The sequence below is a fragment of the Amphiura filiformis genome, chromosome 18 (genome assembly GCF_039555335.1).
Source record: "Amphiura filiformis chromosome 18, Afil_fr2py, whole genome shotgun sequence".
Lineage (NCBI taxonomy): Eukaryota > Metazoa > Echinodermata > Ophiuroidea > Amphilepidida > Amphiuridae > Amphiura > Amphiura filiformis.
Window position 1 is genome coordinate 13630844 of NC_092645.1, and position 26928 is coordinate 13657771.

The window sequence follows — 26928 nt, forward strand, 5'->3', positions numbered from 1 at the left end:
TTTTACATTAACAGCTTATTTGAATAAGGGTTGAGAATGAGTTTCAAGAATGGGGACACATGTGCCTGTCTAGATTTTGTATTGCAACAAAAACAAGTAAAATATATGATTTGATTTAAAACTGGTTGAACCAAAAGTGAACTTTTTCACAAATTTATTTTTCTGTCTCTAAAATACTTTGATCTTCAGGTGGTAGAAGATTTAAAGCAAGGATTTGTGAGCGGGAGTGACGCATTTATTGACAAGATGCTACAAGGAGGTATCAAAGGCATGTTGGACTGCGAGGGCAGGCTTCAAATAGTGCTTACGCAAGATGGGCAATTGTCACAGGTAAGTGAATTACAGAGAATGAATCCAGCAGACCTGGCATGATAGGATATTATACAAATATTAACTGTCTATGAGTGTGATGGTGAAATATAATCACGAGGTGAAAGATGGATTGTTCCATTCCACGAGCCGAACGGCGAGTGGAATGGAACATACATCTTTCACCCGTGATTATATTTCGACCATTACACTAATTTAAGACAGTTAATATTTGTTTTATATCACTCATGCATAAATTCTATTACTAAAATACTATTTAAGGTAGGAAATACATTTTTTTCATCACCATGTTTTGCCGTGATATATTTCACAATTTGGGGTCCACCCCATAACTAAATCGGCGAGTCCAAGAGTCAGCGCACGGCTTGGCGCAGGCGCACTACGCCAGAGCACATGATGGTAAAGACTATCACACGGAGAGGGTGATAGTAAAAATGGCAAATGGTAATCAACCAATGAACTGTCTAGAATTTATGTATGAGTGATATAATACCGTACTGGCGTGAGTATAGTCTCACCTTTGAATAAAAATTCCTGATATGAATGATCTAGAGGGACATTCAAATTATAGTTAAATTCCCCACCCATATTTGGTAATTTTCCACTTAAAAAAGGGGTGGGACTATCCTTGAGTCTGTACGGGTGTTAACTGGGCTGTGACACTCGTATTCACTGAACAAATAAGTGAAGTTACTTCAAGGGCATGTGGGACATTTTTTGCCTAACATTTGCGTATGTGTAATGGTGTCTAAAGTGGCATGGACTGATTTGATGATAACAGTTGCCTGGCTTTATTTTACTCAATTCCGGATCTTCAGGTATGTTATTTGTTTTAAGAAAAGAACTTTCTCTTTTTCGCAAATTTTGTTTTTTAATGGGGAAAATATTTGACCCATTTTTTACTTACTTTTTTAATCACTCACTAATTTACATTTCAAAAAGGCCAATTTAGACCGCTGTGACACTCAGCCGTGATCCAAGTCTAGCATTGTCTGCTCATCAGATTTACACAAGATCAGCAGCTGACATCATTTGCGCAGACAAGTAACTTATATAGTGTTTTTATATTAAACCAGTTTGATAAGCAGTGAGATGTTATATCACACTATTAAAGCCAGTTGTTATTATTAGTGATAAAACCACAGGAAGTTACATTACTTTATCATGTATGCACAATTTGTCTAAAGACAATACTACATCACACAAATTTCGATGATTGTATATTGAATCATGGTGGGGAATAATATATGTTAGCTTTGTAGAAAGCATGACCATCACCCCCTGATTCCCTCTACATTCAGGTGTATTTACCACTTGCATCAAGACATTGTACCTTTTGTGATAAGTGAATGATTTGAAATACTGCCTTCATGTATTTTGTGATAAGTGAATGTTTTGCAATACTGCCCTCGTGTTTAGCACGGCACACAAAACCAAGTGAGCAAAGCATGAGGGTGCACAGCACTAAATCCTGTCGCCGCATTTGGTGTAATCCGTGATAGTTCTGGTAAAACCCGAAAGTTGGCCTATAATGTAAATAAATGAAGAAATCAGTAAATATATATAAAATATTGCCAATTTGTGCAAGTTACTTCCATTTATTGTAAGGCTAGAACCATTGGGCTATTTAGGTTGAAATTCATGCATCTAATGGAAATCATGACCTTAATCTTCCACACAGTGAGTGTGAATTTCAAATGGGGTTACCTGAATGGGTGACTCCATTTGAAATCTGCACTCCCTGTAGCAGATTAATGTCATATCTTCCATAAGGGGTGTATGGATTTCAACTGAATAGCCCAATTTGGGGGAGATGAATGGAAGGGTCAGGGAATAAATTTGCCTTTCTAGAAGTATAGAGACGCCACTGGTTTGCATTTATCTTAGTGACATTGACCTTGACTGTTGTAGCATATGTTTTGTCTATCATAGAGAGTCCATCCACATCATCTCAATGGTCCACTGTCTGCCCACACACACATGACAGTGTTGGGATGTGAAAGTCCAGAAAAACCAGTTTGCATGAGCTTGGTCATCCTCAAGTATGATTGACATTCAGACATGTAGATTGACATTCGGATATTCATGCGATTTATCCAATGTTAGTCCATTCTGATACTACAAGGGTCACCAGGGTCACTTAATACATAACGGCATTAAGATGTGAAAGTACAAATAAACCAGTTTGTATGAGCCTGGTCATCCTCGACTAAGCTTGACATGTAGACATAGACATTTAGATTAACATTCGGATATTCATGCGATTTATCCAATGTTAGGCGAGAGTTCTGATAATACAAGGGTCACTAAAGAAATGACAGTGTTAGGATGTGAAAGTCCAGATACCAGTTTGTTTGAGTTTGGTCATCCTTGACTAAGATTGACATTCATACATTGAGATTGACATTTGGATATTCATACGATTATCCAATGTTAGGCCAGATTTCTGATAATACAGAGGTCAACAATGGTCACTAAACACATGGCAGCGTTAGGATGTGAAAGTGCAGGTAAACCAGTTTGTATGAACTTTGCTAAGATTGACATTCAGACATTTAGATTGACATTTGGATATTCATGCGATTATCCAATGTTAGTCCAGAATTCTGATAATACAGAGTCACCATAGTAACTAAAGACATGGCAACGTTAGGATGTGAAAGTCCAGATAAACCAGTTTATATGAGCTTGGTCATCCTCGAGTAAGATTGACATTCAGACATTGAGATTGACATTCGGATAGTCAACCGATTTATCCCATGTTTGGCCAGAGTTCTGATAATACAAGGGTCACCAGGGTCACTAAACGCATGGCGACATTATATTAGGATGTGAAAGTGCAGGTAAACCAACATGAGCTTGGTCATCCTCCACTAAGATTGACATTCAGACATTTAGATTGACATTCGGATATTCATGCGATTTATCCAATGTTAGGCCAGATTTCTGATAATACAGAGGTCAACAATGGTCACTAAACACATGGCAGAGTTAGGATGTGAAAGTGCAGGTAAACCAGTTTGTATGAACTTTGCTAAGATTGACATTCAGACATTTAGATTGACATTTGGATATTCATGCGATTATCCAATGTTAGTCCATTCTGATAATACAGGGGTCACCATAGTAACTAAAGACATGACAGTGTTAGGATGTGAAAGTCCAGATAAACCAGTTTGTTTGAGTTTGGTCATCCTTGAGTAAGATTGACATTCAGACATTGAGATTGACGTTCTGATTCATGTGATTATCCAATGTTAGGCCAGAATTCTGATAATACAGGGGTCACCAGGGTCACTAAACACATGACAGCATTAGGATGGGAGTGAAAGTCCAGATAAACCAGTTTATATGAGCTTGGTCATCTTCGATTGAGACTGACATCAGATATTGAGACTGACATTCAGATATTCATGCGATTATCCAATGTTAGGCCAGATAATATTGGAGTTAATCTGCCACACAGGGGATGTTGATTTCAAATGGACTTACTTATTCATCAGTAACCCCATTTGAAATTCACACCCCCTGTGTGGGTGTTTAAGGTTATGTCTTCCATAGGGGATGTGGGTTTTAACTGGAATAGCGCAAATTGGTTATGATGAAATGAATTACTCTCAGCCAAATAATATAAAAATTATGTATGTCAACATCATGTGCCATAAAATATATGAGCAGTTATGTTTGCAGAATATTTCGTTACTGTATCCACTTCTCAAAGAAAGCAAAGATGTTTCAGTATAAAATTAATAATCTTGACTATTATTACAAAACTTACACAGAGCTGCCATTGGATATACCTTGTATTTGAAATATTCTTGGAATTTTCATATTTGTAAAACTTCAGTTTGCATTTTTTTTTTTGCTATTTTAATTTTACCGCTTTGAAGACTGATTCACAATTATTCAAAATGCATTTTCATTTTTTCTTATAAATGATTATTTTTAATTTAAATTCTGTACAGCCTGATCAAAATTACAAACAAATTTGAAAAAGAAAAATGATTTCATAATTCTTGAAAATATTGGAGACAACAGAAACATGTTTTGTGTTACCATGGAAGCAGCAATACTGAATTTAAATTAAATCTTAAATTTTTATGCGGCAAATTAAATCCATACTGTAGTATAGAATAGAAATGTCAAACAAGTATTAAATATAGTGAAGATCTGGCACTGGCATCAAGTTCAATGCCATGCACAATCATAAGCCAAACAAAAAGTTGATGTGTGTAAAATTAAGTTATCAGATCATATAATGTTACGATGACCTTGACCCTGACATGCTCTGTATGTTTAAAACCAATCTACAGAGTGTCTGGTATTAAAATGGCAATCTAAACACTAACACATGTATGTACTTTGTTGGTAATGCTAGTTAAGTCTCGACCACAAAGCATGGTGACATCTAGGGGCTTTGCACTCTTCTGAAGGAAGTTGCTGCAACACTTTGAAGACTCTTCATCGCTGTATGTATACAGTTAGCTTGCTAGGCACCTAAAGTTATGTGGACTTGCATATTTAGCTTGTATAGCTAATTCAGATGGCATTGTAATTTGTAGACGACCGGTTATGCCATACAGATTAGGCTAATCCATTTAAAGTTCACACTCCCCTGTGGAAGATTTTGGAAATATCTACCACAGGGGGAGTATGAATTTCAAATGGAATGAGCACATTTGGCAGCTCCATTTGATATTCATACACCCTCTGAGAAAGATGCAATCCGAATCTTCCACAGAGGGAGGGTAAGTTTCAAACAGTTGGTTAATGTGCTAATTCAATTTGAAATTCATATTCCCCCTATACATGGGGATGTTGGTTTTAAATGGAATAGCCCATTGGCTGCTTTAACACTTGAGAGAGGAAATGATCATGACTAGTAAAGATTCACTGACAGCCTGCTGTATAGAGTTCTGGGCAATGCAATTAGATGAGCTCTAGACCTCACCAGAAATCTCAAGTGCAATGGTTCAGTGCCAGCCCACCGCTGCATAATTTTTGCACCAGAGCTCTCAATTTATTGTATGTCAATTTGCCCAAGCTTCTTGCCCAAAATTCTGATTTTTGCATATTTTGTAACAATTATAGATGTGCTAATTTGGCAAATGTGAAAGCAATCTGATGATAAAGACAAAATCTAATATCAAAATGTTGATAGAATAAAAAGTATGTTTGTACTTTTATTGCTTCTATTTGAGCATTTGGCTTGAGTAAAGCTGAAATTATACTCAAGACTTTTGCAGAAAAGCGATTCTCACGCATGCTCAGTGTTTACTTCCGTTTTCAGAGCGTCAAGTCGATCAATCGATGCATATTGCTGAGGCAAAAATGATGTCGCTTTTGCGAGTGAGTTGAAGAAATCTCAACTTTCGAGCGATATTGTTTGACATGTGAATGCATCAACCAATCATTTCCAACCAACTGGATCTTATTATTTTGCTAATTAATTTACCTTTTTCTATTGTGCAAACGCGAACATATGAATCCGCATTAAATCGACATACTGAGGATGTTTTGCGCCAGTTTTTGTGTGTATGTGTATAAGATGCAATTTTACCTAGCAACTACGGATGGTATATTTAATGCACAATAGAGGTTGTATCTCGCAAATGCATTATACCTGCAATTGTGGTCGTTTGCAGACCTCTGAAACTGAGCACGGTCCCCCTTTGCAGAGTGGTCCACGGTTTAAATGTGAAATGTCATGTGCGTGTTCATGTTTGTTGGTGAACACATACGCACGCATTTGCACTGAAAATCCTGTTATATACCAAAGTTTGTCAACCTTTATACCGCTATTGAGTAACCATGAAGGCCTAATAGGCCAAGTGGTAATTGTAGGCTTAGACTTTCTCATCATAATGACAATTGCAGTTATTGTAGAGGCCTACCTCAAAGTGAGATCTGAAATTTTAAAGGTTTTTGAACTTTTCTGGTATACATTCATGTACACACATAGAGCAAAGTTACAGCCGTGTTAGTTTAATCAGCATTGAATTGAAACTTGATTAAGATAATATTCATGAATTGAGTTTGAGGTATACAGTCATTGTCCAGTGATGTAATAACTACTATAGTATTTAGCAAGGTCCTTCAGCGGTGTCTGACCACTCTTCCTGATTATCGTGTAAAAAGAACTAGGTCACATGTTGCTATGCAACTTGATCAGTGAATAATAATATATGAGGTGCCGATGGGATGATGATGATGTGATTCAGTTAACCAATCAAAACTCCACTCCTATCCTTTGGTTACCTTGAAAACAGCACTAAATCGGCAGACCACTGAAGAAACATGCTGAAAACTATATGAGGTTTACAATAATGTTCTCAAAAAGATGTCAGCACTTGGCTGTGCCAGCATCCACCAATCAAAATATGTATATTGGAGATCTCATACAGATACTAAAAACAGGCTCTATCTTTTATTATCATTCTTGTTTAGTTAAAACATTATCCTAATCACTCAAAAGTAGAAGACATGCTTGAAAAAGGTATTTTTGGGGACAAAATTTTTACCTTCAATGCAAAAGATCAAAATTTTCAAATGATGAATTGCTTTTTCTCTCAGCTACATTAAGTACATATCAGTAGATTTATTACGTTTACTTCGAGGACTGTTAAAATGTCAAAAATGCCAATTTTTAATAATTTGCCATAAAATTATTATTATATCGCAAATTTAAAAAAAATCAAATTATTTGATATCATCAGGACATTCCTCATATTCAGAATACAATTTAATGTGTCCGATGTACTCTCAGGTCCCCCAAAAATACTGTGCAAATGTTGCTATCCTATCCGGTAACTCAATCCGTAAAGGCACTAAACTAAGGTGCTGGGTGCTAGTGTCATGGTTCTGTTCTCATAGAAAAAATTGAAAAAAATTGAGCTATAAACTTGAAATTCCCCGGGGCAATGAACTTACTGCTAATTGTCCAGTCGACCATGGGGGTGGGGGGAGCCAGCCTCCCAACATTAATGTCAAAGCACAGATAATTTATATAATTTTAATTGATTGATGAGTTCATAATATCAGTCACTGCAGCTGCTGTCTTGTGTTATATAAGAGAAGATGGGTAGATCGATATCATGGATATATCAAAGCCAACTACCTATACCATGGCCTTGTTGGGCTATTCCAGTTGAAATCCATACACCCCCATATTGAAGACAATCTTCCACACAAGGAGTGTGAATTTCTGAATGGGCAACTCCATTTGAAATCTACACCCCTTATGTGGGAGATTAAGGTCATGTCTTCCATAGGGGGTGTATGGATTTCATCTGGAATAGCCTGCTGTGATGAGCTGAGACCAAAGTGCTTTTTTTAGGTTATAACCTTGATGTTTTTTTGTTAAGACATCATCAGTGAATGGTTTGGTCAGTTCAGGATTACACCGAAGTACAAGAGGATTTTTAGGATCTATTATTTTTCACAAATTATGTAAGATATCAGTAACTGCCACCTGCTGCGAGTCTATCTCAACCTATATTAGGGAAGTTGTACAGTCAGAAAGGTTTAGACCTAGATAGCATTGAAAAAAACCAGACAATTTGGGTTACCATGTTACTAGCACATGTGATATATTTTTACTACAAAAATATTTAGGCCTATATGTCGTTGAAGACCTATATAGTTAACCCCATGAGAACTACCCACCGATTGGCCAAAAAGAAGTTTTCATTATCAATTGGACCAATCGGCAACATTGTTAGAATAATTTCACCATGCAAAAAAATTGGGTTGAAATATTTGCAAAGCTCCATTCTGATTGCTGATTAAAATAAAGATATCATGTAATTGACCAATCAGAGGCAATGTTAGATCGGCAGGTAGTGCTCAGGGGGTTAAGAAGTGACGATTTAGGTTTCTGGCACATTTTGTTTATTTTCACTACAAAAATATCTTTACGCTCAAGACATAGCACTAAGGAATATGAAAATAAAATTTAACATAGTGGAAAAATACTTGCCATGCTTGGACACAGGGCAAAAACAGAGGGCACATGTACGCGCAGACTTGTTGAGGGGCAGTCTTTACTCAGAGGCTGTATAATTATTATGATTTTGACCCAGTGAGAATTAAATTTGGAGCAAACGATGCAATTCTGTAATACAATTAGAGCATTTACCCGACAGTGAAAAGGACTGGGGTTCAAGTCCCCACACAGGTAGGTATGTCTGAGAGTTTTTTCTCTGGTTTATCTGCCTAGATGCATGTTATGTTTCCATTGTAATATCATGTTAAAGACCTGTTATGAGCCCGTTAGAAAATCCGCTAAGAATCACCCTGAAGACGGAAATAGCCCAAATTAGTCACTTTTGAAAATGTTCTCTTTTTTCATTAAATTTTGTAAAAATAACATTGCATCATGCCAAATAAGGTCTTAAAATATGCAGAACAAAATTATCTGCCTAATGGTTAATTTATATAGTAATATATGTTAAGTGTCTTATTTTAAGTGTTTGGATACTTTTTGTGTGCATTATATACATCTGGGTCATCGAAGTAGCACTAAATAAAAAAAAAGATTAAAAAGCACAGTGATTTATAGTGCGCTACACACAGGCACAACGCCTAGATGTTGATCCATAAGCCTTGGCACACTTTGCATGTTGTCGCTGACCACTATACCGCCCCCATATCACTCCATAAACCATGTAGCTACAAGAGCGCAAACCCTAGGCATTCCACAATTGACCTTCGCAACCAGGATCAGCTCCTAGCTGGAGTTTTGTATCTAGGTTACAAATCTCCCCAAAACCTTGTAGGCTGACGCATACAATGTTTTTTGGCCAAACTCCTGGATATGGAAGTGATGAATCACATGAACCTTACTCCTTAGGAGTGAATAAGTGTGTGGGTGAGGTTTTCAATCAGGTCAACCACTATTAATGAGAGCAATATAAAGATGAGCATATTAAAAATAACAGATATAAAAAAATTAATTAACAAGTTGATGATGTATATTTTGATTAACAGTGGGATGATGTGATTGAATTATCTGTTACATCCATCACACAGTGGTCACATGATACTACCTGTAGGTATCATGTTTGCCTATCACTTGACCAGGCTGACCACTAAGTTGCTTCTCATCAGCGTCAACAATAACAGGGTATGATTCATCGCATCTATTGATAGGATTTTGGTTTTCTTGAGCAAGTTTTTTGTTTTGAAAGGTGTTTTCAAAAGGTCATGCCAAATGTTTCATTTGGCAGAACTTGATAATAATTTTTTAATCCCAAAAAATTAGAACTGTATTTTTCTGGAATGGGGAGTAGACCAGTGCACAAAATGTCAAAAGGTTTTTTACGACAGGAGTAATTAGTAAGTTTTTTAGTTCACCATTTTTGAAAATTATGAAAACATTTGTTGGTATGACTTTTCTTTGTGAAGTTACATCAATTTATCAATTGCTGAAAACAATATCAAACAAAAGAATTTTAACACTGTTTTTGCCAATATCTCAAAATCAATATAAGCGACATCCGACTTATTTCCCTTGATCGTGTCACGTATGAGGTCTTGATTTAAATCGCATTGATAAGCCATATTATAGCTTTTGAAAAACAAGAATATTATTTTGAATTGCTAGTTTATCTCCATCACTCCAATCACTATGGACCACAATAACCTCACCCCAATGGCACAGTTTAATAACCTAAATTAAACAATTAGAGTGCAAAATTTGACCCCATGTTGCAGAGTATGAGTTTTTGTACTCAAATTTTCAAAGGTCATTCAATGAATGTGCAAATGTATTGGGGTTATGGAACTGAGCCCTGATAGATGAGCATGTTGTGGATCCTAGTGAATGTCATTTTCTCTATAGTCTTGAGTCTGTCTGTCTGTACTATTCATTCATTCATTCATATTTTATTTCCATAAAAATCAAAGACATTACAAAAAAATATATAAAAACACGGTACATATGGAGGAAAAGGCTGGAAGACCAAAAAGGTCTGAAAGTTAGCCTTTCCCTGAAATCAAATGAAATTAACAAAATAAATCAACATTACATAACATAACCAAAAGACAAGGGAAGGGGGGGGGGTGCTCACGAAAAAAGATTAATTATATTTGGAGATCAGTTTTGTTTTGAATTGATTACGGAAATGTTTAACAGATTTTGAAGCTTTCAGATTTTTATCTAAAGAATTCCAAAGAATGGGACCTCTTGTACGTATAGCATGATCAGAAAAGACTTTCTTATTTTTGGTTAGATTTAGGTCATTTACATATCGTGTCTTGTAGTTATGTATGTCAGAACGTTTGGTAAAATAATTATCAAATGAACAGGGCAGCTCATTTATAGAGTGCCTGTACATGAATGTACCTAATTCCAGTGTGTACATATCTTCAACTTTTAATATGTTATAATTAGCAAACAATGGCACTGTGTGGTCTCTATAGTGAACGTTTGCCACAGTTCTAATAGCCCATTTTTGAATTTTTACAATTTTATTTAAGTAAGTTTTACATGTATTTCCCCATAAAAGTACTCCATAATTCAAATAAGGCAATATTAACGTACAATAAAGTGTAAATAAAATACGACTTGGAACAAAATGTTTCAATTTATTCATGACACCGACATTTCTTGATATTGTTCTAGATACGCAATCTATGTGACATTTCCAAGTGAGACATTCGTCTATTAGTACACCAAGGAATTTAGTTTGATGCACTCTTTCTAAAGCCGTGTGATCTAGTGTGATTTGCAGGTCTTGGTTCATCGATGTCATTTTGGGTGTGCCAAGTATCATGTAATTTGTTTTGGTAGCATTAATTGACAATTTATTAGCTTTAAACCAATTGCTTACTTCCTTTAACTCTTCATTAACAAGGTTTGTCTGGCGTTCGACGTTTTTATGGGAGTATAAAATGGTGGTATCGTCTGCAAAAAGGACGAATTCGAGTACTTTAGATGCATTAGTTATATCATTAACATAGAGTATAAATAAAGGTGGCCCCAGGATTGATCCTTGTGGAACACCACATATAATATCGTGTGATTCTGATTCATAAGAATTATAATAAACATTGTTTTCTGTTACTTAGATAATTTCTGAACCATTCTAACACAATACCACGAAAGCCATAGTGTTCTAATTTATGTAAGAGTATGTTATGATCGATTGTATCAAAGGCTTTTGATAAGTCCAGAAATATTCCAATAGTTGTTTCGTTTCTTTCAACTGCTGCAGTAACTTTGTCTACCATTTGCTCTATAGCCATAAAGGTGGAATGTTTTGACCGAAAGCCAAATTGTTTGGGGTTAAGGATTTGCTTATTGTCAATGTAATCCGTACATCTGTTAAAAACCAACCTTTCAAGAATTTTTGAAAAACACGGTAGGAGAGAAACTAGACGATAGTTTGAGAATGCCTCGGCATCATCTTTTTTGTATAATGGTATGACTTTTGCTATTTTTAATTTATAAGGAACAATCCCAGTAGATATAGACAAATTAAATATCATATTAAGAGGTTTGGCAATTTCATTACACACTTTTTTAATGATTAGATTGCCAATATTGTCATGGCCTCCACCTTTGTTTATGTCGAATTTATCAATTATTTTTACAATATCGGATTCAACAATAGGCTTCATATACATATTACTGGTCTTGTTTTCATTGAGATAAGCGAAATATTGCTTTCCTGTGTTTTGGATATTTGATGCAAGCTTAGGGCCTACGTTTACGAAAAAGTCTTTGAACTGATTTGATATTTCTTTAGGATTGGTAATAGAACTGCCATCTTCAGCTTTAAATTTGCTCTGTGCAGATTGTTTCTTTCCTCGTACAATAATATTATTAATTGTTTTCCATGTTTGCTTCATATTATTTTTAGCATGCTCAAACTTGGTAAAGAAGTATTTTCGTTTTGATTTTCGAATAAGCATTTGCAACTTATTTTTATATGTTTTGAATATTTGAAATTGTTTGTCGTTTGGAGATTGAATGTATTGTTTATATTTTCTTTTTGTTAATACTTTTTAACAATCCCTTCGTAATCCATGGCGATATTGGTTCTTTTCTTCTATTACCAGTACATTTCTTTAACAGAATACATTCGTTGTAAAGCGTATTAAAGGTGTCAATGAATTTATTATAGTCATCATTTGCATCAATATTATCAAGAATTTCACCCCATTTAACGTCGGATAGTTTTGTTTTAAATTTTTCAATATTCTTATTATTATGATTTCTTTTATATATAACGTCTTTCGTTTTACACTTTTGATTTTCTACTTGAGGTTGGTTGATAAAGTAGTTGGAAAGTGGTCACTTATGTCAGTAATCATAATTGTTGATTTGATAATATTGTCATTATTTGTAAGGATATTATCAATAATTGTAGCAGTTGATTCTGTGATTCTTGTTGGTTTATAAATAGTAGGTATTAATGAATAGGAGTAAAGAAGTTCAAGGTAATCATGAGTAGGTCTGTCACTGTCTACTTTAAGTAAATCAATGTTAAAATCACCCATAATATAAATATGTTTTTTATCCAAAGTTAACTTCTTTAAAATAGGGTCAATGTCCGTAATGAAATTATCGATTGAAGTGTGTGCTCTATATAATACTCCCACTAACACATTCTGATTAGATTTACATTCAATTTCAATAAAACAAGATTCAAAATTTGAATTGGCATGACAAAGATCTTTTCTGAGTTTATACTTTACTTTATCAGAAACATACATGCAGACACCACCTTTTTCCCGACCAGTCCTGTTCATATATTCCAAATTGTATCCAGGAATATTAAAATAATCATGAGGTTTATCTTTCAAATGAGTCTCGGAAATACCAATTACACTGAAATTTTGGTCCAATGTATTTAAACAATTTTTGAGTTTTTTGAAATTTTTTGACACGCTTCTGATATTGGCATTTAGTATATTAAATTTTCCACGACTTGCATCAGGATCTGAACAGAACTGTGCAGGGGTAACATATGAGCATTCGTGCATATCACAGTTTGCACTGTTTACAATATCATTATAATTTTTATTATTAAAATTGCAATCCAGTGTTAGGGGATTAAAAATCATCTTATCATATTTTTCTAGGTCTACATCTTTTATATTTTTAACGTGGGGGGACTGGTTTAAATCGTATACTTCAGCCTCAATGTCAGAATTTGAATTGTCACAATTATCAGAAGGCCTACTGCAGTTCTGACAATTAGTGCTGTATTTTTCTGGAATGGGGAGTAGACTAGACCAGTGCACAAAATGTCCTACTTCAGACTGTAAGCACACACGTTTGCAATATCATCAACAGAAATGAGGCACTTGTAAAACGCAGCACTTCTATTGAAACCAAAAGAAATTTCATTTTGTAGTTTGCATACAAAAAATGAAATTTTTTTTTTCAAACATGCATCATCAGCCCGATTCTCTTTTTTTTATTAACAACATTATGTAAGAGGCGTAAGCATCATTCATTGGAACCATGTCAATTGCTTAATTGAGGGTAAAAGCAATAGGCCCTATTGCCATGATTATACCATTTCCCAAATTTGCAACAGTCCCAGTTTACTATCCACTCCCATTTTATACTCGGCTAACAGGGACCGACGCAATGGATGGTACCAGCTAGTAGTAGTATGACGAAGATTGCATAAAAATTGAATCATAAAAAATTAAACGATGCAAACAGTTTTGATACACAAGGAATCAAAATGATAAATTTCAGTTGTAATTAAAAGATCATTTTTTGGCAACAAATGACTTGTTTTGCTCTGCTGCACCGAATTGTCAGAATCACCTGGCTGTCCTTGTTACTATCATCCCTCCCTAGGGGCTGTCCTTGTTATTGTCATCCCTCCCTAGAGTCCTATTAGAGTGTCATCATCAGCCAGGCAATAGCTATTATAGTATTGTTTTAGGTGAGTTTATATCCCAAAGATTCACTTGGATCCACAACATGCTCATCTATCAGGGCACAGTTCTCCATTTGTATATTAGTTGAATGACCTTTGAAAATTTAGGTACAAAAACTCATACTTTGCAACTTGAGGTCAAATTTTGCACTGTGATTGTTTTATTGGGGTTATTGAACTATACCATTGGGATGAGGCCATTGTGGTCCATAGTGATTGATGTGACCTGCATCTATCATTGTCTGATTTATACCAAGTGATTGGCAACTAATATCAAAATGCTTCATCACATGGCTCATTGGATGCCAGGGATTGGATGTCTTTCATTGAAGGCACAAATACTTACCATGCTTACAGGGTATAGGGGGTATTGCCAGATTCAGCAGGTTTTGTTTAAAAAACCCAAAAGATCAATGATGCAATATCACTATGCAAAACCCTATAAACTAAACTAGTTTCATCCGATCATCCCCCTTCCCCATCTGTGGTATGTGGCATAGGTTGACATACCAGGCAATGGTTTTTAGAGCATCTAGGAGAAACATAATCCCTCCCTCCCTCCCTTTGCCAGCCATATTGTACCCAAAATCCTCCCACCCTCCCTCCCCCCTTTGCCAGCTTTACTGTAGCCAAAAATTTTAAAGCCATATTATAACATTTTCATTCAAAATAGATTAGTATTTCTTTGCCATAAAATGTTAGCTTTTACTGTCAGATATATCCCATTTTAATTTTGAGCCGAACAACTAAGGCAAAGCAAAGAAAAATGGAATTTACTACCAGCGCCGATGTCGCCAATACGTATTACTCCTTCGGTTGTGTTACTGTACGATCCTTTGTTGTGTACATCACCATCCCGCATGCTATACATGTATGTATGTTCCATGTTCAACATCGCATGTACGTTCAACTAATATTTCCAGCGTAATAATAAAACGACGGTTCCTGCGTTTTATTCAAAATCTCGGATTTTGATAAAACTACAGCACCTAGGGTCTTGATTTTGCAGGGTATGTTGGTTTAATAAAGTACAATATAATCGTGTAAAAAAACTGAATTTTGAAACATTTTGAGGGCGTCCGTCTCAGTAAATGTTATAATATGGCTTTAAGCCAAAATGAGTCCACTTTCAAATTTTGCCAGCCGTACTGAAGACCACAGCAGCGCAATCCTGCGCCATCTGACCCAGAGAGAGAGAGACTGTAGCCAAAATTTTCAAGCCAAAATGGGTCCACTTTCAAATTCTCAGCGGCACACCCCTACCCAAACCAAACTTGATTACACCCTTCCCGGTGTGATTCTATTCAATTCAGACCTCTCCATGCCCTGCAAAGTGTCATCACCAGACAGCACTCACTAAACAGACAGGTTTGTATTTTCCCACCAGTCTACAAGCTATGTTTCCACCAAAATTTGTCAAAATGTCACAACCAACTATCATTCTTAGCCATGACAACTTGAAAGTTATTGGGGTCTAAATTGAAAAGTGCATGGAATGATTGAAGTAAAATGACACATGTGATTCTAGTGGTTGTTGTCAGGGAAGGGGCAGGGTTGCCAGAAATGTTCAGCCCAAATGACAGGTTAAATAATCGAAAAGTCACCCAATTTTTCTCTTAGCATCAGTTTCTATGAGACAGGGAACTACCTAAAGTCGCAGGAGACAGTATTGAAATATCACCCAATAATAAACCATTGGTTTCTATGGGACAGGAAATTGTCAAAAGTCACTGGGAAATCTTCAAAATTCTCCCACTTGGGCTATCAAATCGCAGCTTTGGCAACCCTGGGTAGGGGGGCTGACCAATTACTGGCTTGGTTCCGGTCAGGGGAAGGGAGATGAGGCTTGAATTATATAATGCTTTGGTACGGTGTGGACTGTGTTTGTGTTTGTCAATGTCAGAATCAATGGGACTAAAGTGTGTATTAGCTTGTATTGATGTAATGTGACCTGTTTGTGACCCATAGGAACCCAATCTTGCGAACTGAATGGGCTGTTCAATTCAAAATCTACACTACCCCTGTGGAAGATGTGGTTTGACACGCCAAGGGAAGTTGAGAGATTTGATCTACGTCAAACTCCTAACTTGGGAACTTGGAGGTTTATGCGATGTGGACACATTTTTGGGATGTCATTTTAGCTTCAATTTATTATTGTACATATGATTGGTCAGTTCCTGTTTGTGTACCCTAAACACATGCCGGAGCATAGCAAGAGCCTCAGGAGCCCATGGACAAGGAGCTGCTTTGGCCCTTTTAATTAACGTCTCCTCTTTCCCCCCTTATTTCATTTCAGGGGCCCCTGAACCCTTGGGACCCCTGGACTTTGTCCACCCGCTTGCTGCATTCCAGGTGATGCCTTACCTTGACGCAATCAGCCCAAGTCATATATACTCACAGATTCGCTGGCCACGTCGGTGATCTTCTGTGTTGCATGCAAGGGGCCCGAGGTTTGAATCCTGGGGGTACTAAGTGATTTCTTTGTTCATCTGCTCTCCTTTTTCATTTCTTCTTTCCCTTCTGATAGCAAAAAAAACGGGTTGGGTTAGAGTTAGCTTGTCTAATCAAAGTGATATGCAAGCACAGCCAATTGCAGGCAGGTCATTTTTCACACTTGCATGTTTTCTTAACATGTTCTAGTCCTTTTTAGGACGAGGACTAAACTGAGCTCAAAAAGAAACTTATAATTTTTCACAACTTGTGAATCACATGGTCATAACTCAAAACACATGTCAGTAACCAAGCAGTTGTCCAACTGACACAGCAGCAACACACACTGACACGGAACAGATTCCTGGACCACTTTTACAGCCCAATGTTTGGCACCCAGCACAAAAAATCTGTAAAAATGCATACAAGATCCTGGCATAGATGATAAAACAGTGCTTCTTGCTGCTTTTCACGCACTTTCTTCAAGAAACAGGTCTTTTCCCACATTATTCCACTTACTCCTTGGGAATTATCACCTGTGCAAGGATCTTTAACTTATTCTCACAGATTTCCTGTGCTGGGTGCCAATTATTGGGCTGTGATGTGGTCCAGGAAGCTGTTCAATGTCAGTACATTTTGCTGTTGTGTCAGTCGGATAACTGTTTGGTTACTGACATGTGTTTAGAGTAGAGTATTGCATACCTGCCAACTAGTCCGTTTTTGCCGTATTCCGTCCGTTTTCTAGAATTCCAAGTGTCAAAAAAACGTACGAATCCGTTTTTTCGATTTTCAGAATTTTTTTTTTTTTTTTTTTTTTTTTTTTTTAATAATTTTTTTTCAAAGTTTTTTCGGTTTTATAGTGTCTCTGGACCTAGACCTAAATGCTAGGATCATGGTTGACCTAAAAAAAAATTTAAAAAAAATTGAATTTTACACATTGTTTTGTAATTTTAATATGAAAATTGATACATAGTTTTCATGTCATACTCTATTAATGATATCAAAATGCATTCAAATTCAATGCATTTTGATATCATAATAGAGTATGACATGAAAACTATGTATCAATTTTCATATTAAAATTACAAAACAATGTGCAAAATTCAATTTTTTTTTTTTTTTTTTTAGGTCAACCATGATCCTAGCATTTAGGTCTAGGTCCAGACTCCAGAGACACTACAAAACCGAAAAAAACTTTGAAAATCTTTAAAAAAAAAAAATAATAAAAAAATTTTTATTTATTTTTTTTTTTTTTTTTTTTGCAATTTGGTACCCGGTTACCCGCCTGAAAAATGCGCTGGTACCGGGCACAAAATTACCGAAAATCACACCCCTAATCAGTGTTCACTTGACTTGCTTTCTTGATTTTTTTTGCAATGTATAAATTGTTAGGTCCAAATGATATGATTCCAATGCATTTAATGCCTTGATTAGATGGCTTTTTAAATGTTGAATATCTCTCCTAGAAGTGCCTTCTATGGGTTTCTAGAGTGTAGAAACCCAAGAGCTGGACCCCGGCCGTGATGGGCGAGAGCTCCACTCGCTGCGCTCGCTCCGCTTCGCATTGAGTCAGTTTTCTGGGAATTCAATGTTGGCAGGTATGGTATTGAAGTAATCCTGTGTGTAATTTTGGTTCATTTTGATGGACAGGATTTTAAGATATGACCTTGTGAAAAATTATAAGTTTCTTTTTGAGCTCAGTTTATCTGTGCCAAAAATCACTTGCCTTCCTTTCAACCTGCAAAACATTGAAAATCAGCTCTCTTTTTTAAAGAAAAATTCACAAAAGGTTTGCTTTTTTCAGTAAAAACATTTAAATCAGACCTTTTGAAGGTAAATTTCACAACAGGTCCACTTTTTAGCTGCATCCCCCGCCAAAAATAATCCTGGCTATGGGCCTGCCCTCCCCCCCAATTTTGTATGTACTGCTTTTGGACCAGTATGTCATCACCATTAGACCTAGCGTGTCATCATTTATAACTAAACATGATTCAATTAACAGTTTGCTTAAGAAAACATCATGAGGAAGAGTATTTTTATCATGGCACAGGTGCATCATGTAGTGAATGACTTCATTGTCAGATATCAATCGCGCTACTTCAGTGTTGATTACAGCAGGTGTGTCCACACGGAGGGCTTATGGTTAGGCATTTCGATTTCCAAAAAAAAAACTTGCTGTGTGAATGCTCTTGAGGATTCCAATCCCTAAGTTTGCCCCAAAATTTATCCCCCCAAAATAGAGGAGATTTCAAAATTTCCATGAGTGATGCTCGAGTGCTGATGCTGTGGGAATGATACATGTTGTGATTCTTGTGTGCTGAGCTTAACCTAGAGTCAGAAGTTTTCCGTTTTACGGAAAACAGAAACAAATCACGGAATCGGAGGTACAACACGGAAAATGACATTTTTGTATGATGTGACAAAAATTGTAAAAAGATCAGAGAAATATAATGTTAAAAACAATCTTGAGTTGTGTGTGTCAATTTTTATGATAAAAATACTGTTTAATAATACCGAAATAGAGGTATATTATCAAGGCATAAACCCCCTATCCATCCAAACATTGTGACAGTCAGTCTATTATCGTGAGAATATTCCAATCGGAGCATATTGATCGCGATATTGATCACTTTATTGTGACATTAAAATCATCCATAATCATTGTTTATACATTTTAAGCTATAAAACATGGATTTACAAATTTACAACACGGAAAATGGATTTTAGAAAACGGTAAACTTTGGACTCTAGCTTTTAACCTATGACCTTGGTTTAATTATATTTATTATGGTTCAATTTAGCGCAATACTAGATAGGCCACAGTAAGCTACCAGTTGTAATTCCAAAGATGAGCGACATCACGCATCGCATAAAAATTGAGGACTCTAGGCTTCAATGAAGTCATGTGGACACACATTAGGGAATTGACTAACAGCGTGTTTCTACTGAGCATACGGTCGCGGGTGAAATCAAGTGAATTTGGGGTGATGCGAGGAATATGCGGTAACAGCCCAATTGCAGGAACAGATCGGGCGAGGTGAAACACAGTGATGCGAGTGAATCCGTCAATAGTGGTGAATATGCGGTAGCATTCACAGTAGAAACCGTTCAGGTGACGATTTTTGCGGTTGACACCGGAAGTTAGCCTACTACAATACAGTACGTGCATTCAAAATTTGACCGTGAAGGTCACAAAACAATTTTATGGACTTCCGCCCTCCCCACGAAATATGTGGGTAGTGAATTGTTACACTGCATTTACAGCGCAATAGAAACAACCCGATCAAATGAAGGGTTAAAATGAATAAGAAGTGGAAGCGCTGTAATGCAAGGTGCTCATTATAAACACGCTGTTAGGAATCACAATACTCGAGGACACCAATACTCGAGACTTATATGACCGTCAGAACTACTGCTTCAATTTTGATTACAGTGTTTATTACATACAACCACAGATTATTCTATAATCTGGGATTCAACCAGGACTTTCACAGCCCAATCTGTCAAATTAGCTTATGTCAACTTGTAAACATTCAAGGATCAACTAATGCACGTAATGTGCAGGATACACTCTTCAGTGCTGAATCATGTCCAAGTGACGTGTCGGGTTATATAACTTGTAACTAAACATTCAGATCCATACGTACAAGTTAAACCAGGTCTAAGGTTAGACCTGGACCTGGTCTAACTATGGAGGCCAGAATTAGAGCCCTCTCTCCTCCGTTTACTCTTTTCTTTTCCTCCTTTAGTCCAAAAGTTTCACTGCAGCTATCTAATATTCAGCCTACATGTATTGCCCTTAAAGAGGGAGCCACCACCACCAGAGCAGTTCTTCTGGGTTGAACCAAACCTGCCTGGTTATCAAATTAATCAGTGGCAAGGTTATCTCTGAATTTGACAGTTACTAACATCAAAAAACATCAATGAATTTTACACTCACTAGGATCCACAACATGCTCATCTATCAGGGCACATTTCTTTAACCCCAATACAGTTGCACATTCATTGAATGATCTTTGAAAATTTGGGTACAAAAACTCATACTACGCAACTTGAGGTTAAATTTTCTTTATGATTGTTTAAAGCAATATTATAACATTATCATACAAAATAGATTAGCAATTCTTTGACATAAAATGTTAGTTTTTACTGTCAGATATATCCCCTTTATTTTTGAGCGAACAACTACGGCAAAGCAAAGTAAATTGGAATTTACTACCAGCGCAGTATGTCGCCATGTCATTACCACTCCTTCGGTCATGTTATGGTACGACCCTTTGTTGTGTAGATCACCGTCCTGCACGCCGTGTGTACTGTGTGTTATGAACATCGTGTATGCGTTCGACTAATAATTCCATCGTAATAATAAGGCGCGCTCCGGGCGCTTTATTCAAAATCTCGGATTTTGACAAAACTACAGCACCTAGAGTCTTGAATTTTGCAGGGTATATTGGTTTAATAAAGTACAATATAATCGTGTAAAAAAGTGAATTTAAAAAAATCAGTGAGGGCGTCCTCCTCAGCAAATGTTATAATATGGCTTTAATAGAGGTTATTGAACTATGGCATTGGGATGAGGCCATTGTGGTCCATAGTGACTGTCAAATTCAGAGATAACCTTGTCACTGATTAATTTGATAACCAGACAGGTTTGGTTCACCCCAGAAGAACTGCTCTGGCAGGGCTTCTTTTTAACAGGATCTTCAGTGATATAGAATGAGGTACCGGTATGTAAATACCAAAAAGATAATCCTGTAGGACTAATTATCTCTATAGTTAAACCAGGAATAAAGTTAGACCTGGTCATGCATGGTTTTTATATGGGGGGAGGAGGAGGGGGAAATAGGGCAACTATTTCACCCCAGTACCAGTGGCGACACCATGGGGGGGCAAATGCCCCAGTCAGAACTCTTGCCCCCCCCCCCTGTTTCCCCCCAGTAAAAACCCCAAAACACAAAAATTCCCACTTTTTGCGGCAATTTTGGGCAATATTTGCCGATTTTGCCCCCCCCTGAAATTCACTTTGCCCTCCCCCCAAAAAAATCCTGGTGCCATCACTGCCCGGTACTGACTACAGGCCTATCAGTAGTATCACCCCTCATCCTTCAGGTTTGGGGTGATAGGTCCATTAGGGAAACTATTTCCCCCTGTAAACATGTAGTTATACTATGATGCACATGGAAAATCATCAATGTGTGGATATCTTGTTGAAAAAACAAATTCCCCTTGGGCGTATAGTAAAGGCAGTGACCTGGCCTATATATTCTTGAACTCTATTATGGATAGACCTACTTCTGCATGCCATTCTAGCAATGATTTTCAAACTATATAAATTCAATTGATATTTTGGGTTACATTTGTCTAATCTACAACAGTTTTAAACATGACACATAAGGCAAAAATAAAGTTGTTATGTTGCCCTTACCCGACTGACCTGATTTTTGCCAGGCTGGCTTCTTTTTTTTTTTGTCTTGAAGGATCATGGTCTAACCCTGAAGTTTCATTCACACTCCACATTGCAGCGCGATGCGACGCTATGATTGCAATGAAATTAAAATGTATACTCCACCGATATATCGCAACATCGCGGCCGAAATGTGGATTGTGGAGTCTGCATCTCCTGTTATGGTCATTCTGCAGACCTTGATTTTCCAGCAGCCAATCACAAGCATGCACGATCGCGATATTGCAGTGCAATGCGAAGAAAGTTGCACAAGTTCATCTCACATTGTCGACAAATTTCCACCGCACGATCAGAATTTTCACCACCGAGCTCATAAATACCAAGCTCAGATATCATAGTGGATTCTGACGTGGGCTTTAAAAACACTCTGAGGGTTTTTTTGGTCAGAAGTGCCCTGCGTGTTGCCCACCCACACCCTGTTGCCCACCCACACCCTGTTGAAGGGGATGCGTGCAGCCTGTGGTAATATATGGTGTTTGGTTGACTGAAAAGCTCTGCGTTCGTATTTTGTTGGGATTTCGGGTGGTCACTTTTTGACCACGTCTCTAGAGTCCTTATAACCCTAAAACTCTAAGGGGGAGGGGACTTGGTCAGAGGTTTTCTGCCGCCCAGCCTATGGTATTTGATAGAATTAGGGTTAAAAAACATACTGACCTCTCATTGTAGGTTTAAAATGGTTGATTTAGAGGAAGAGAGAGACAGAGAAGAGAGAGAAAAAAAATCACAGACTGACACTTTCTAAAATGTTCACTTAAGGGCAACACAACAAAATAATGTGTAGCCCAAGTGCAGGGCAGTGAGGATGACTTGAAACATGGATTTATGCACATTAAATGACTTCAACTTGGATAACAAAATGTTATCATCATGTAACACTTGCCTTGCCCAAAAAGATTATGTCTTTCCTTTACACATCACTCTGTTGAGACAACCGATCTAGTGATCTGACAAACACCCGTCCCTTAACCCCATGCATGGCACTATTGCCTTTCAAAATAGAGCTTTTAGATCTATTTGCAATTTTATAGGCTTTGATCGGATAGCAACATTTGCACAGTATTTTGTGGGACATATGGGAGCACATCAGACACATCAAATTACATTTTGAATACAAGGAATGTTCTTCTGAAATCAGATAATTTTGATTTCTTCAAATTTGTGATATAATACTTTTTTTTTCTTCAAATTATTAGAAATTTATATTTTTGACATTTAACAGTCCTCAAAGTAAACTTTATGCAGCTGGGATAAAAAGCTGTCCATCATTTGACAATTTTGACCATTCGTATTGATAATCAAGACCTAAAATTTTTAGATTTTAAATCTCTGATTGGTTCAATACGTGATGTACCCGTCATTGTAACCAATCAAAATAGTTCTTAAAGAGGCAGAGTCAATATATGCAATACCTGCTTGAGGTATTTACTCAAGGATGACTCCGGCAATCACAACATTATGCCTTATATGATAGAAAATTAATTATCAAGCAAGAATCACATGGTTTTATTTGAAACAAACTCATATTGACCATAAAAACGAATTAATACAGCCGTCTCTTAATACGCGATATTCAAAATTCCCGGGCGCCGAAATTGTCCAGTGCAATGACGTCCCAGTAATACAATGAAGGCTGACAACAATTGAGCACAAGTAACCATGACGTCATTGCACTAGACAATTTTGGCACAAAAATTGTCTAGTGCAATGACGTCATGGTTACTTGTGCTCAATATGAGTTTGTTTTTAAATAAAACCATGTGATTTGTGCTTGATAATTATTTTTCTAACCAGGGTTGTAGCTACGCTGGGCGGTGGCGGGCGGACCCACCCGGCACTCAAGTTAATTTTGAGTCCAAATACCCAGCACTCAAATGTTTCAAAATCAATACTACAATCAGTATAAAAATTAGCAATTCTTATCAAAATTTTGATTCTTTTACCATTTCATATAAATTTCACCCGGCACTAAAATTTGCCTTGAGCTATAACCCTGTTTCTAACATATATGGCATAATGTTGTGATCGGTGGAGACATCCTTTCAAATAGGCCAAGGTCTCAGTATTAAATTATTACACTAAATTTGACCCGCTCTGACGAAACCCGGCATAAGTCGCACTAAGCCATTTCAAGATATGGCGAGTCAAAGTTGGGAAAGGGGTGAAAAACCTTGCAGATTTTGTTTTTCAGTGTTTATTATTTTTTGATTCCTTAATATGTTTCCTTTAACCTACCATTTTACGTCTAAAGCACCCAAATCTAGCATTTTCTGAGCCAAACCAAACCAAAAACAAGTCATTTTACAACTTCAAAGCTATTTTTCTTGCATTTGCCTTTTCTTATGTGTCACTTCCCCCCTTCCCATTGAAAGACCGTAGAATGAGGACCACATGTCCCAGAAACATAATTTGGTATCAAATTAAAACTGAAGATCTATATACTAAATGATGACATCAAAAACTCATATGTGACCCCTCAGCACAACTGAGCCCTGAAGTTGCCAATCATCATTTTTGAGATATTCAACCAAAATATTCTGCTTGAAATTAGCTTTAAAATGATGTATATCAAAATTATCATGTCTATAGTACTTGTGAAAAATCATTAAAATAGTCAATAAATCCTTTGTTTCCTATTGTTTATTGTTAAGTTCGATGGAGCATATCTCAATAGTGGCACTGGCGACATCCGGGCTCAGTTGTGGAGGATGGTCACATATTTTCAAAATTAGTGACTTATGGCTGGTTTTGTGGGAGCAGGTCACATATATGGATAGGACAAGGGCAAGGATGGATAGACTTTGTCATGCCACTATATGTACTTCTCATTCTTGAACTTGAACCTTTCATAGGGATAGACCTACTTTGACACTTGTAGCAGTGTAACAGTTGATATTTCACCTTACATAATGTGATCATCCACAACAGTTTAAAGTGGGGCAATGCCAGCTAATTTTAGTAGCTGAGTAAGGAGACAGATTAAGAGATGAATTTGTCCGTGTTGGGAGATTAAGAGACAAATTTGTCGTGGTGTAGCTGTTCTCCCTCCTTACACACATCAGCTACACCATAGAGACGAATTTGTCTCTTAATCTCCCTACACCATGCTTACTGTTCTCTCAGGTGAAAAGCACAACATCTTGGTTGTAACTTGTGCATTTTCTGTGATTTCAAAGATTTTTGTGCTGGTCGCTGACCAATATGTATCTGAGGTTAGTGCGGTCAGGAAGACTCTGTGCGGATATCCCCGACAGGCGCCGACTGTCGTGGCTACAACACTAGCCAGGACTATCTGAAGAAAAAGGTACGCTTTTTACTATAAAAAAAAAAGATGAAATCAGCCTTTTGTTGAAGGAAAAATTTACATGTAGGCCTAATGTCCTCCTGCAAATAAACACTGGCTACGATAAGCTCGAGTGCACATGTTTGAAGGCTTATGCTGAGTGTTAATGAATTGACTGAAATGTGGATTATGTGCATTAGATTACTCAACTTGGATTACAACATGCAACATTTTAACACTTTTCTTGCCAAAAAAGATTATATGCTCTTCCTTCCCTAAGTCAGTCTGTTGTTAGGATCTATGAATGAAACTAGAGCCTCGATAGATCTGACAAATGGTCTTGTGAAAGGGCTATTCCAGCTGAAATCCATACACCCCTCAAAGATATGACTTTAATCTTCCACACAGGGAGTGTGAATTTCAAATGGGGTTACCTGAATGGGTGACTCCATTTGAAATCTACACCCCTGTAAGTGAAATTAAGGTCATGTCTTACAGGGGGGTGTATGGATTTCAACTGGAATAGCCCAATTTGCCATCATCGAAAGTTAATGCAGTTTGCGCTTTGGATACATTGAGCATTGTACTACATTTTACTTCTTTCCATCCAGATTTTTCAGCTCTATTTCTTTGAAGCATTGAGTATAGGCCACAGCAGCTGATAGGTGTATCCCATCATGCTCTGCAGTACCATAGTAGAACTGCACATGCCATAGAAAGTGTACACAAAATCCCTCACTTCAACTTTCAATTTACTCGCTTATATCAGGGGAGCTTAGACTTTTGTTTGAAAAAATATGATCTCTAAAGTATTGTGAAACTATCCATAGCTCTCAATATGTAAGCGGCTCTTGTTTATATTTTGTATACATTTGCTATGGAGCAAGCAGATAGACTGCAATGCATGATGGGATACTCCATTAGCTGCTGTGAGTATAGGCACAGATATTGGAACAATATCTGTGGTATAGGACATTGAGGACAAGGCCTTATAGTGAACTATTGCATGGCATATCTCCTTTATTCCTTACTTTATCCCATACCTTCCTTTGTTCCAGCTTGTATTCTTGCTTTTGTGGGATTATTTTGTATTATGCATTTGTTGAATAAGGATTGATAAAGATATAACCTTTAAAAAACACAATGGGCAAATTTTAAGCAGGGGGGTGCTTGTTTTGTTACACCATGCAAGCCTAAACCTGATTGAAAACCAAGGTAATAGTGCTCTCAAAGACCAATCTCTTACACGATGTAAACACCTCTTTTACAAAAATGCCCTGAATTAACGAGACAGACATCATGTATAGACCTACTTTGTTATGTCACTAGCTGTACTCCTCATTCTTGAACCTTTCATATAGATAGTCCTACTTTGACACCTGCAGCAAGAGAGCTGGTTATAGGTGAGTTAAAAACAGACAAGTTAGGAAAAGGGTGAGTTAAAATGTCGAGTTACCCCATCACATAGTTGGGTTGTTTTCAATTACCCCCTGGCCTTCACAGAGTGGTATATTTTGTTC

General features: G+C 36.9%; 1 protein-coding gene and 1 long non-coding RNA gene across 2 annotated transcripts in view; both read left to right on the plus strand.

The window, feature by feature from the left end:
- The window catches only part of LOC140139584 (kinesin-like protein KIF14), a 69651-nt gene extending 67269 nt beyond the window's left edge, over window positions 1-2382 (plus strand). Inside the window, exons 27-28 of the mRNA XM_072161289.1 lie at window positions 190-330; window positions 2263-2382. Coding sequence (XP_072017390.1) covers window positions 190-330; window positions 2263-2382 — 261 coding nt within the window. The remainder of the gene's footprint in view (window positions 1-189; window positions 331-2262) is intronic.
- Window positions 1-26928, plus strand: part of LOC140139898 (uncharacterized) — a 280876-nt gene that overhangs the window by 80307 nt on the left and 173641 nt on the right. The gene's annotated exons all lie outside the window — the stretch shown is intronic.